Source organism: Narcine bancroftii, chromosome 2 (genome assembly GCF_036971445.1).
Source record: "Narcine bancroftii isolate sNarBan1 chromosome 2, sNarBan1.hap1, whole genome shotgun sequence".
NCBI classification, from domain to species: Eukaryota; Metazoa; Chordata; class Chondrichthyes; order Torpediniformes; family Narcinidae; genus Narcine; species Narcine bancroftii.
Genome location: NC_091470.1, coordinates 198,832,001 through 198,844,911, shown reverse-complemented (window position 1 = coordinate 198,844,911; position 12,911 = coordinate 198,832,001). Strand labels below are relative to the sequence as shown.

The window sequence follows — 12,911 nt, the reverse complement described above, 5'->3', positions numbered from 1 at the left end:
GGTTCTCAACCTTTTTCTTTCCACTCACATCCCACTTTAAGTCATCCCTAGGCCATCAGTGCTCTGTGATTAGTCAGGGATTGCTTAAGGTGGGAAGTGGGTGGGAAGGGAAAGTTGAGAATCACTGCTCTGCACCCAATTGTTACTGATATATTTTGCATGAGAAAAATTGTCATTGGCCCATTTCCTTTGGAGTTGTGAAACAGTGCACATAATGAGTCAGTGAGGGACGGTTCAAACAGTGCTGCCCTCGATGCAATCTCGCGCAAGGCCCTTTAGTTATCAGCGAAGACTCAGCTCTTCTCCATGGGGTCCATCCGCCCGGTCCGACTGCCATCGGCTCTGTGCAGGCTTTGTAACGGCCCGTTACAGGAGCTGACGGTGGTTTATTTTAAAATGTCCAAGCAAAATTTAAACCTTAAAATGATAATTTGTCATGAAATTATTGTGATTTGCTTTTAACAGCACCACTGGTCAGCGGTAAGTGGCAGATTTTGGCAAGGGGGGTGTTTGTTTTATACAGAGATGATTGCTCATAAGCCAACATTTTAGGTGGAAATTCAGGAGTCGTCCTATACAGAGTCGTTGTATGCGATGACATATAGGGTACTCGCCTACGGCAGTATTTGAAGAGAGAGAAAAACGCCATTAGTGTTTCAGTCAGTGACCTTGCAGAAGAATGGTGGGGGAGGGCCTCATATTTCGAATGTTGAAAGGCCTGAATGTGGCAAAGTTGTTACCCATGGTCGGGGAGTTTAGGACAAGAGGGCACGACGTCAGGATTGAAGAGTGTTAATTTAAAACAGAGAGGCGGAAGAATTTCTTTAGCCAGAGTAGTGAACCTCAGGAATTTGCCACCACGGATGGCTGTGAGGGCTGGGTCATTGGGTATATTTATAAGGCAGAGGCTGAGAGAATAGTCAGGGCATCAAGGATTATGGGGAGAAAGCCGGGGTGTGGTGCTGAGTGGGAGAACAGACAGGGGAATGGCGGAGTGGACTCGATGGGCTTCTATGTCTTATGGTCTTTTGCCAGAACAGGGAGAATTTAGAAACGAAGTCTGCAGTTGCTGGGGTTGAGTACAATACACAAGCCTGCTGGAGGAACTCAGGAGTATCCATAGGACGTAAAGGGTAAACAACATTTCGGGTCTGGGCCCTTCGTCAGGTACGAACTGCAATCATCTACCCTTTTTTGGCTTATACAGTAGAATCCCCATTTTCCGGCACTTATGGGGATTGCGGATGCCGGATAGGCGAAGTTTCTGGTTGACTGAGACTCACTCTTGCAATGCCTAACGTATACTCCTGCATTAAGAATACACCATTCAAAAAAGACAGTGCAAAATGAAAAGTGATTTGAAAAAAAAAGTCAGCATTGTGTAGTCATGTAAAATTCACTTTATTCAGGTAATTCCTGAATTTAAATGCGAACCCCGGTCACTAACACTGTAACAGCATTGTGGTAACCGTGCCACCATCATAATTAATTTCCCCCCCCATCCCCCAAGTTTACAGATAAAGCCTCACTTAATAATATACTAACAAAACTTTAAAAAAAAACTTATTTATCAGTTTTCAAACTCATACAGTGATCGACGTTCATCAAAACATACAGTCATCATTTCTGTGCAAGGTTCGCCATCGAGTTTGAGCCTTTTTTTCTAGCCCAGGTCCACCCAAAAGTTTCTCTCACAATCTGAATCATTGGTCTGAGATTTCGGAATTTTGATCTGTTCAGTTTTTTGTGGCGTCAGGTGTAGCTGGTGAAGAAAGTTGTACAGGTACACAATCCTTTATCCAGAACCCTTGGGGGACAGTGTGTTCCGAATTTCGGATTTTTCCGGATTTCAGAACAAATGGCAGCTGCCCCAGATTTAAGCCCACCCGAATTGTGCTGCCGTATCCATCCCCTTCCAGTCATGCTGCCGTCTCTCTCTTCCCCCCCCGCCCGTCCGAGTCATGCTGCCGTCTCCCTACTCCCCCCGCCTGCTTGAGTTGTTCTGCTGTCTCTCTCTATCTCTCCCTCCGCTATACCATCACCAGGAAAAAAATGCCAGATTTTGGAGCTTTCCGGACTTTCGATGTCCTGATAAAGGATTGTGTACCTGTACTACATCAGCTTATACTGCGCATTAATGATTGCCGTCGTGCTGATCCGACACAGGGCCGACCAGCACCACTCGTCACACTTTATTCTGAAGTCTGACTCCCCACCTTCACCTTGACTTGTGAAGACCTGGTTTAGGGGCCCCCCCACCTGAATTAAGAAATACTTTGCCAAAAATAAACTTTTCCTTTCAAATCAGGGTCTCGATGTCACTGCACGCTGGTCAGGCCACAGTCGGACCCAGTTTGTCCCTTAGAAATCTTATTTGTATATTTCAGTGGGATGTCCTATTCGAAAAACCATATTTGTTTCTGAGCTGCTCAGATGACATTAACTAATGTAGGCTCTTGCCAGGCAGGGATAGGGAGAGTTGCCCCAGCAGCAAGCAGCATCGGCTGGCTCTTCATCCTGGGTGCCACCGTTTTATTCAAACACAACTTTATTCAACTAGCTGCTGCGGGTGGTACACGATTGGGGCACTCCGCTGGCTGACAGTTTACTCCCAAGGGGGTTGTGCGTTGCTTTGGAGAACATTTACTCCTACAATTTTATTTATTAAAAAAAAATGTTTATTTCCTCGATTTTTTTTTGGCCGGTGGCTTGAGTTTCTGGTTGATTGAATTTCCAGCCCCTGCAGCTTTTGTGTTTCTCAGGAGAAACCTGAGTTGTTGTTGAATTCAGAGCCACGCGCTCCAATCTACCTAGAAGGTTCTGGGCTTTCTTGGAACAATGTAAGACGCCCAAGGCCAGGTTGTAAAAGGGTGGGCAATTAGTGACAGGCAGGTGGAAGCCCGTGGTCACCCTTGCAGACTGAATGGAGGTGTGCAAAACAGACACCCAACCTTGCACTTGATTCCCCGGAGACCACGAATGTGGGGTCAGCTTAGCGCCTACCCTGACGCTATTACACCGTCAGTGACCCGGGTTTGAATCCGGTGCTGTCTGTCACGAGCTTGTACGTCCTCGTGACTTGCATGGGTTTCTTCTGGGGCCCCGGTGTCTTCCCACGTTCCAAAGATGTATGGGGGGGTGGGGTTGTAGGTTAATTGGTCACATGGGTGTATTTGGTAAGTGTGGACTGGAAGGACCTGCTGAATCTCTAAACAAATTAAAAAAAACATACCATATAGTTGAGATTAGGGGACAATCTTTTCAGGTCAAATTTGGGAAGGGGGGGTCGAGTCATACCTGCATCGTTCAAGATGTTGGGAATTTGGATGGCCGGGTCTGGGTGGTAAGTCCGCGTTCGGGGCGTCAAGAGCTTGGATGGGTGGGCGAGCCGGGGCAAGGATCTGCGTCTGGGGGCTTGAATGAGTGGGCGGCTGGGGCGAGGACCCGCAGTCAGGAGCTCGGTTAGGTGGGCAGCCGGGGCGAGGGTCCGCAGTCACGACACTGGGAGTTCCAGTGGGTGGGCGTAGGGAGCTCTGGGTCGGTGGGCAATCGAGGCAAATGACCGCAGTCGGGGCGTTGGAAGTTCCGGTAGGAGGGCGGCCGGGATGACGGGAACTCGGATCAGCGGGTGGCTGGGGTGAGGGTTCATGGCCAGGGCATTGGGTAGCTCTGGTGGGTGGCCGGCCGGGGCCAAAAATAGGAAGGAGGGGTCGACTTTTACACGGGTCGTACAGAAATATTTGGGCCAGAAAGGAGGGTGGGATTGACTATTACACGAATATATACAATACTTTGGATGACGTGCAGCTAAATCACCTGGAGGGAGTACTTGGGTCCCTGGAAGGTGGTGAGAGGGTGAAAGGAGAGGTGTTGCATGGCTTGCAGTTTGGAAGGGGAGTTGTCGGTGGAGTTTGAGTGAAGGTGTTGGGAGGGAGTAATCTTTCTGGAGTGCTGAAAGGGGAGGGGAAGACAAGACTGGCAGTGACACCAAAGACGCCGGGTGATCTGCTGAATGTGGAGGACAAAGGCAACACTTCCTTGCTGTCGGTGGGATTAGGACTGAGAGCTCTGCAGTGAAGTGGGCCATGCAGGCGTTCAGGAGGACAGAAAAGCTCATGGGTGGTTAGCGAGGTGCTATTACAGCGCCAGCGGCCAGAGTTTGAATCCAGTACGGTCTGTGCGGAGTTTGTATGTTCTCCCCGTGTCTGCATGGGCTTCAAAACACACAGGAGTTCTGGATGTAATTGGGCGTCACGGGCTCATGGGCTGAAAGGGCTTGTTTACCGGGCTGCGTATTTAAATTTAAATGTCAGTACAACTGGAAACTGTTGCCCTCCGAACTGATGCTGTGTAAAATAACCACCGTTTCCCCTCCCTCAGGTCCCCTGGCCAGTGCTCTCAGCAACTATTTTGGAGCTCGGCTGGTAGTGATGTCGGGCGGAATCATTGCCAGCTTGGGTCTGATCTTTGCGAGTCAAGCTACAAACCTGATCCACCTCTACCTCTCCATCGGGCTCCTCTCCGGTGAGTTGGGGAATGGAGGCTGGGCAAGGGGGGGGGAAAAGCCTCGGGTTTCCTGCCACTGAGCCATCAAACAGAAAATGCAGTGAAAGTGGAGGCCATTTCCTCCTACCCCCCCAATTGTGTCGGCGCTAGTCCCCTTTCATGGAGCTGTCCACCCTGGTAGCAATTTCCCCCCTCCCCGCCATGAATTGGCCGAGTTTTGGGGGCCACTCACCCACTCTCTTGCCATTCTATGCCTGGCTGATGGTTTATGTGAATGTTAATGCTGTGATTTTGCCGCAAAACAACAAATTTCGTGGCTTGTTCTTGACAATAATTTCTGATACTGAATGTGCACTTTAATTAAATGTAAATTGTTTGATTACAAATTTAAAACTGTAATGTACAGGGCCCTCCATAATGTCGGGACAAAGATACTTTTTTCCTTTATTTTCCCCTGTCATGTCGAGGTTCTCGATGGAGTGGAGTCCGGTGCCCGTGATGCCACAGGCCAAGTTCACAACCCTCTGGAGTTTATTCTTGCCCTTCAATGTGGTCAAACCAAAATGTACACAAATACCCTTGAATAGAATCTGGAATGTGCACTTTAGTGACATGTGAATTGTTTGAATACAGGGGCAAATAAAAGGAAAAAAAAGTGTCTTTGTCCCAAACACTGTATATTCCTGTTGAATTGTTGTCCGATGATGGGGGCAGACACTTACTGCTCTCCCCCATGGAACTCATCGGGACGAAGGCAGGGTTCATTTCTCCATTGTAATCAAACTTAATTTCAAAGCCGACTTGGATGAGCTTTGACCTTCCATTCCCATTTCAGGAGTTTGGTTATTAGTATCAGTAAAGCGCACTCAAGACTGTCGTCCTGTAACCATGGGAATCTGAGTGGGAACAGTGGCTTTATTCTTGGGCAGAATCTGGAATCTGATGTAACCTGTGAGAAAGTTTCACAGGAAATGTAAATTAGATGGAGCTAGACTCCAAATCATGTGACAAAATGGATTTGGGGAGTTATACAGCACAGAAATGGGCCTTTGACCTAAAGGTTCCATTATTGTCATGTAATATGAATGAAATTCTTTAACTTTGTCCACAGTAAAGCAGGCGGGGCCCCTCACAGAAATGAGGCCTCAGTGGGGAACAAACTCACAGCCCCTGGTTTACAAGGCCAGTGCTCTAACCACTGGGCTGTCAGAGCCAAACTTGTCCTTGCTAACCAAGATGCTGATCTAACCTACTCCAATTTGCCCCTATCCTTCTAAACCGTTCCTCTCTGTGCCCCTGTCAAAATGACTTTAAAACAAAGCACAGCAATATCCCCGTTAACTGGAATTCAAGCAACTGGCAGCCTCAAGAAACCGGCAAAAGAAATTGCAGAAAATAAATACCATTTGTATTGGAGCAGTCCATCAGGATCGAGGGTGAGTTGCTTCCGCTCCAGTTCAGAGGAGTGGAAGGTGGCTCTGTGTGGACTCTTTTCTCGCGAGGTGACAAGGGCCCAGATTCTGCTGCATTGATTTGGCACACTCCTGTCCTGTAAGCATTCTGACCATAGGCTCTTTCTACTGTCCTTACTCCTTCACAGCCCCCATCTCAACACCCTCCACCCCCCCCTCCATCCTTTCTTCCTTCAGTCTCACCATCCCACATTTTCTATGAGAACCACTAATCTTCTGTCCGGGCGCTCCCCAACCGGGTGCCATTAACATCGACTTATCTGGTTGTTCCCCATCCTTCCAGCTCTCCATCCCCTTCCCTCTCCATTCACAGGGCTCTCCCTGTTCCCCTCCCTCTGTTTGCTGCTGTACCCTCCCTCCCTCACCTCCTCCTGCTTGTGCTCCTCCCCTGCCCGTGGCCCCCACCATTTTATTCAGACGCCAGCCTACACTCTACTCATACCCTGATGAAGGCCTCAGGCCTGAAAGTTGGTTCTGCATCTTTATCTTAGCTTTTTTGATGGGCTGAGTTTCTCCGGCTGTTTTTGCTTCAACCATGGTGTCTGCATACTTTTGAGTTTTCTCACCATCCCACAAATGGAAACCTCTCCAAGTCTGATGTTACGAGCCCAGAGGACCCCAAAACCCAGCAGCAATAGAAATTCACCAAGACAGATCACAACTTAAACAAAAGTTGCTCTTAATTTTCTTTAAACATAAAAACATGATCAATCTTTAACTTATTACTATTAACCCCCTTCTAATTGTAAGCGCAGGTGTATGTAATGTGTATATGTTCAGTAAAGTTCTTTGATTCAGAGTCCAATCATTCACTTCTCACTCCTCCAAGTTCACCAGTATCAGGCAATTCTTATTCTGTGCACAGAATTTAACATTTATGAATTTTCACCAAGCTCTGGTGCTGAAAGATAAATGGTTACCGCTCAGGAAGGTTCTTGTTGGTTTCAGAGAGATTTGTTGTTCGTTGGATACACACAAACTGATTCCCTCCGATCAGTCACTTTAGTGCTGAAGAAACTTGCCCCATCATGGGTTTTCCATATGATAACCTCTTCTCCCACGTCACCACAGAGTTCCTCTTGTTTCCTGAGAATAGCCAGCCATTTCCTCTTGTATGAACCACAAGGGTTTTCAACAGACTGAACTCCGAACTCAGAACCTGTCTTCAAAATGGGGGTTTCAACAAGCCAACCAGCTCGCCATGATAAGCATGAGGTGTGAGGTGCTTCATTTTGGTAAGAAGAATCAGAACAGGACATACGTAGTAAATGGGAGAGCATTGATGAATGCAGAAGAGCAGAAAGATTTAGGAGTAACGGTACATCGTTCCCTGAAGGTAGAAACTCATGTGAACAGGGTGGTGAAGAAGGCTTTTAGTATGCTGGCCTTTATCAATCATTGCATGGAATATAGGAGTTGGGAAATGATGTTGAGATTGTATAAGGCATTGGTGCGGCCTAATTTAGAGTTCTGTGTGCAGTTCTGGTCGCCTAATTATAGGAACGATATAAACAGAGTGGAGAGAGTGCAGAGAAGATTTACCAGAATGTTACCTGGGTTTAAGCATCTAGAGTATAGGGAGAGATTGGACAGATTAGGTCTTTATTCTTTGGAGCGTAGAAGGTTGAGAGGGGATTTGATAGAGGTATTTAAGATTATGAAAGGGATAGACAGAGTGGATGTGGATAGACTATTTCCGTTAAGAGTAGGAGAGATTGAAACAAGAGGACATGAGTTAAGGGGCAGAGGTTTAGAGGTAACATGAGGGGGAACTTCTTTACTCAGAGAGTGGTAGCGGTGTGGAATGAGCTTCCGGGAGAAATAGTGGCGGCAGAGTCAATTTTATTATTTAAGAAAAAGCTGGACAGGTATATGGATGAGAAGAAGGTGGAGGGTTATGGTCATTGTGCAGATAGGTGGGACTAGAGAGGAGTGTTTGGTTCAATGCGGATTAGAAGGGCCTAATGGCCTGTTTCCGTGCTGTAATTGTTATGTTATGTTGCAGCCTCCAAAAGCTACTGCAGAACTGACCTCTCTCTCTCTCTCTCTCTCTCTGCTTGTAAAAACCAGAACTTCTCCCAAAGCTCCAAACCCAATCTTTGAAAGATCTTTACCAGCACTTGAGCCCAGACTCCTCCACTTGCACCTGCTTCTGAAGTTCTTTCCAAAGTTCCCTTGTCTTTTGCAAAAATTACTGGTGCCTGAATGTCTGGCTTCAGCAAAGCTCTGGCATTTTAAATGAGGTGTGTTTTGTTACCCAGTTTGTGAAGTGACCTACACTGAAACCCCACCCCCCTCCCCGACAATCTATCTCTTTGAAAGACATATTTATATAAAATATCTGTAACACTGAGAAACCTGAAAGCTGAGTTCCTCCAGGAATTCTGTGTCTTTATCTCTCTATGTCTCTTTGCTTTTGATGACATTCTTAACCTCAAAAACTCTCTAACTGGCCAAATTTCTTGAGAAAAAAAACCCAACCACTTTAGTTCTGCAAAGTGCTGCCACAAAAGTCAGCGGACTGTTTTGTAGAAGACAGAAGTGGTTCAAGAGTGGAAAGGAACGTGGCAGTTTTTAAAGCCGTCTTTAGCACAGGTTCTAATTAAAATTTGAAGTTTCGTGAGCATGAAACTTTTATCTGAAACTTCCCCTTCCTCTCTCCCTCTGGTCTTCTCCTGAGCCACCTATTCACGATCTCTGCATTCATTTTGAGCTGCCAAGTACCTGCCCCTTTCACCGATCTGTTTTTGCCCTCCAGAAATATTTCACCACCTTGCCAACTGCTCCTGCTTTTCCAAAAGTAGCAAGAAAACTTGGAAATTGTCTTGGGGTAAGCCGCGAGGAGCCACGTTGTAGTGTCGCCAGTTGTAATCCTAGAATATTCCCGCACAGGAAGGAGGACCTTCTGGTCTGTGTCGAACTATTATTCTGCCTTGTCCCACTGACCTGGACCCTTCCAGACCACTTCCATCCATGTACCTGTCCAAATGTTTCTTAAATGCTAAAATTGAGGCTAGATTTACCACTTCAGCTGGCAGCTCGTTCCACACTCCCATGACTCTCTGTGTTAAGAAGTTCCCCCAAAACTTTTCTCCTTTCACCCTTAACTCACGTCCTCAGGTTTGTATCTCACTCGCCCTCAGTGGAAAAACCTGCCTACATTCACTCTGTCTATAAACACCTCCGTCAAATCTCCCCTCATTCTTTTACGCACCAGGGAATAAAGTCCTAACCTGCTTAACCTGTAACTCATTCTCGTCAGGTCCCGGCAACATCCTTGTAAATCTCCACGACGATCTGGTTCTTCATTGGACATTTTAAAAAATTCTGCACTGCTCTAACATTGTCTGCCAGCCATTTCCATGTCGGCAGCTACGATCAGCCTTGACAGTAGCAAAGGTTAGGATGCCTCACCAACCTTTTGGGCTTGAGCCCTTCATCAAGGTGGGGGGGGGGGGGGGGGGATCATACAGGCACTGTTTGACCTGCTGAGTTTTGCCAGCATTTGTGTGTTTTTTTTCCACTAAACCCACCGTGTCAACAGAATCCTGTGTTGGCAGTAGCTCATTAATCTCAATAAACAAACGAGTTCTTTGCTATCCCCATGTCGTATGACATTTTGGCTCATGGTTGTCTCCTTTCTGCCTCTGTTTATTTGCTGAATCCGCTTCTCTGGCGCCTGCCCTCATATCTGAGACAGATTATGACCCACTATTCCAGCCTTGTTTCCCTCAGGAGGACTTTCTATCAGTTCTTGGCCAGTCCAATCTCCCTCGTCCCTTTCAGTACTCTGATGCAGGACCACCCCTTCTGTTGTTAGGGCAAAGTTTCTTTACAAAGAGGAATAGAATATAAGAGCAGGGATGAGAATTAAGGGATTGGGGAGACCTCGCTTGGAGAATTGTGAGCAGTTATGGGCTCCTCGTTTAAGAAAGGATGCGCTGATGTGAGAGAGGGTTCAGAGCAGGTTCACAAGGATGATTCTGAGAATGAAAGTGTTATCACGTGAAGAGCATTTTGACAGCTCTTGTTGGAATTTCAGAGAATGGGGGAATCTCATTGAAAAATTTGAATGTCAAAAAGCATGTAGACGTAGAAAGGTTGTTTCCCCCACAGTGGGAGAGTCCAGGACAAGAGGGCACAACTTCAGGATTGAAGGGTGACCGCTTAGAGCAGAGGAATTTGTGGTTGTGGACGTTAGGTCATTGTGTGTATTCAAGGCAGAGATCAAAAGGTTCTTGATTAGCTAGGGCATTGAGGCAATGGAGAGAAAGGCTGGGCAGTGGGGCTGAGTGGGGAAAATGGATCAGCTCATGATTAAATGGTGGGGCAGACTTGATGGGCTGAATAGCCTACTCTGCTCCTAGAATATGCCTTATGGTTTCCACTTTAGAGATGTCTCTGTATGAACAAGCCCCTTTTGATTCCTAATCTTCCTTTTGTTCCTGAAAACATTGTGGCTGACTTTAAATCTCTCTCAGTGCTGCAACATTTCCTCATACACTCTCTCTTCCTTTTTGGCTCCCATTTTGAGTGCTCTCTGTGTTATAACATGGAATTTTTCTCAAAGCCGACCCTTGCAACCCTTTAAAGTTCTTTTTTGTGGAAAAAGTTGGCAAATCTGGTAATGGTCTCCCAGAACCAGCCAAGAGATCATGACCATATAACACTGGACAACACTGCTTCCTGAACACTTTTGGGTGTATTTTATGGATTTTGGGCTGCTGATCACAAAAATCACCTGAAAAAATTTCCTATTAAGTGCCTTTTTTTTTTAGATACAACCTATTTTTGTGATTTCCTGTCATATTTTAAGCCTACTAGTATATTGCCCACAAAGCAAGCTGTTTTGGTCAATCCAAGCATGCCTGGGCACGCACTCAGTGCAGGCGCTATACAAATGTTGTCTTAGACCTGGGCAGGATAGATGCAGACAGGCAATAAAAGCAGCTGATGTATACTGATGCTGTGCATTACATTGATATAGATTGAATGCATGTTCTTCAGGCAATAGCACAGTGAGTGTACTTAATAATAGCATTAATTGCCTTCAGGAAGATTCAATACAGGAGAAACGTTTTGTCAATGTCGCCACAGCTGCGATACATTCTGTTACATTTGTGGTGAGTATATGCTTAAGGCACAAAGACGCAGCATGACTGCACTTATTAAGAAAGCCTATGAGCTCTACTTCAGTTGTAAAATTGGTGACCAAGACAAACCCTGGGCTCCTCACATTTGTTGTTCCACACGTGCAGGCAACCTGAGAGCTTGGCTCAGAGATACTCCGCAGTAAATTTGATTTAAAATTGATTTAAATTGATTTAAAATTTTAAACTTAGACATAGAGTGTGGTAACAGGCTATTTCGGCTCACGTGTCCGTGCTGCCCAATTAACCTACAACCCTCGGTAAGTTTCGAATGGTGGGAGGAAACTAGAAACCCATCCAGACACGAGGAGAAAGTACACACTCCTTAAAGCCAGCATGGGATTTGAATCCCAGTTCCATTTGCTGGCGCTATAATGGCGTTGTGCTAACATGATGTTTCTCCAACTTCCTATGTGATGCAGAAAATCTGAAATTATCTTTGTGTTCAGCTCAAAGTTGTGTATTATAATCCCCATTTTTTTTTCAGGAAGCAAACCTTTGACAAAAAGTTGTCCAGTGTTATTTGTTGGTTGATTTATTTTCTCTTGCCTTTAGAAGCAGTGGTAGGGAAGTTTCTGAGGAGAGGGAACATGTTGGCTGGTGGAGTGCAGTATTGGGGGTGGCAGACGTGGTCATGTAGTCAAGTTCCTGGAGTCCACAGTGTCGACCGGGACAAGCGAGCACAGTTCGTTCCCGCTGAACCCTCTGGGGGGTGGGAGCGGGGGGAGGTGTGTTGAACAATCTGAGATTCCGTGCTTGAACTCTTGTCTTTTCCCATTGTGTGGCAGGCTTCGGGTGGGCTTTAGTCTTCACCCCGACGGTCGCTGCTGTCAGTCGCTACTTCACCAAGCGGAGGACCCTGGCGATGGGGCTGGCGTTCACTGGGGTGGGAATTTCCTCCTTTGCCTTCTCCCCTCTCTTCCAGTACCTGCTGGACTCGTACTCGTGGCGGGGAGCGCTGCTGATCATTGCTGGAATGATGCTCAACCTTCTCGCCTGTGGGGCACTGATCCGGCCCCTGACTCTGCAGGAGGACGTGGTGTCTGCGCCGATGCTGAATGCTGGACACGCCTGTTGCCCGGCCCCCTGCAGGATGATCTTTGACCTGCTGGACCTGACGCTGCTCCAACACTTGCCCTTCCTTACCTTCGTGCTGGTCATCACCTTGATCAACACGGGATACTTTGTGCCTTACATCCACTTGGTGGCTCACGCCCGCTCCATTGGCTTCAGTGAGTACCAGGCGGCCTTCCTGATGTCGGCGACGGCAGTGGCAGACCTGATCGGCCGCCTCCTCTCCGGCTGGTTCTCCGACCAGCGCAAGATGCGGCTGGTCCACATCCTGGCACTGTGGACCTCGCTGACGGGATTCAGCCTGATTGTCATCCCCTTGGGCCAAACCTACACACTGCTGATGCTGATCGGCATTGCCTACGGCTTCCTCTCAGGAGCCCTGACGCCTGTGGTGTTCTCCCTGCTGCCAGAGATTGTTGGGATTGGCCGGATTTACGGAGCACTGGGACTGCTGCAGATGCTGGAGAGTGTGGGGGGACTGCTGGGAACTCCCTTATCAGGTAATGGTTGGTCCCGCTCTGTGTCCCGTCAGGGAGGGGGAGGGGAGGTGGTGAGGATAAACGGATCAAGGGTACGAATTGGCCAGGATCTTAGGCAGTGGCAGCGCTGGTTCCAGGAGTAGAAATTCAATCATTATTTACAGTGAGAGGCACAGTTAGCGTAAAGCGACAAGGGATTCAAATCTGGCGCTGTCCGTAAGGAGTTTGTA

General features: G+C 47.3%; 1 protein-coding gene across 15 annotated transcripts in view; it reads left to right on the top strand.

Annotated features, from left to right (window-relative positions):
• Positions 1–12,911, top strand: part of slc16a13 (solute carrier family 16 member 13) — a 51,550-nt gene that overhangs the window by 26,665 nt on the left and 11,974 nt on the right. For all 15 annotated transcript variants that reach the window (XM_069920004.1, XM_069920003.1, XM_069919993.1 and 12 more), the window contains 2 exons: positions 4,381–4,524; positions 11,917–12,702. In XM_069920004.1, the coding sequence (XP_069776105.1) occupies positions 4,381–4,524; positions 11,917–12,702 (930 nt within the window). The remainder of the gene's footprint in view (positions 1–4,380; positions 4,525–11,916; positions 12,703–12,911) is intronic.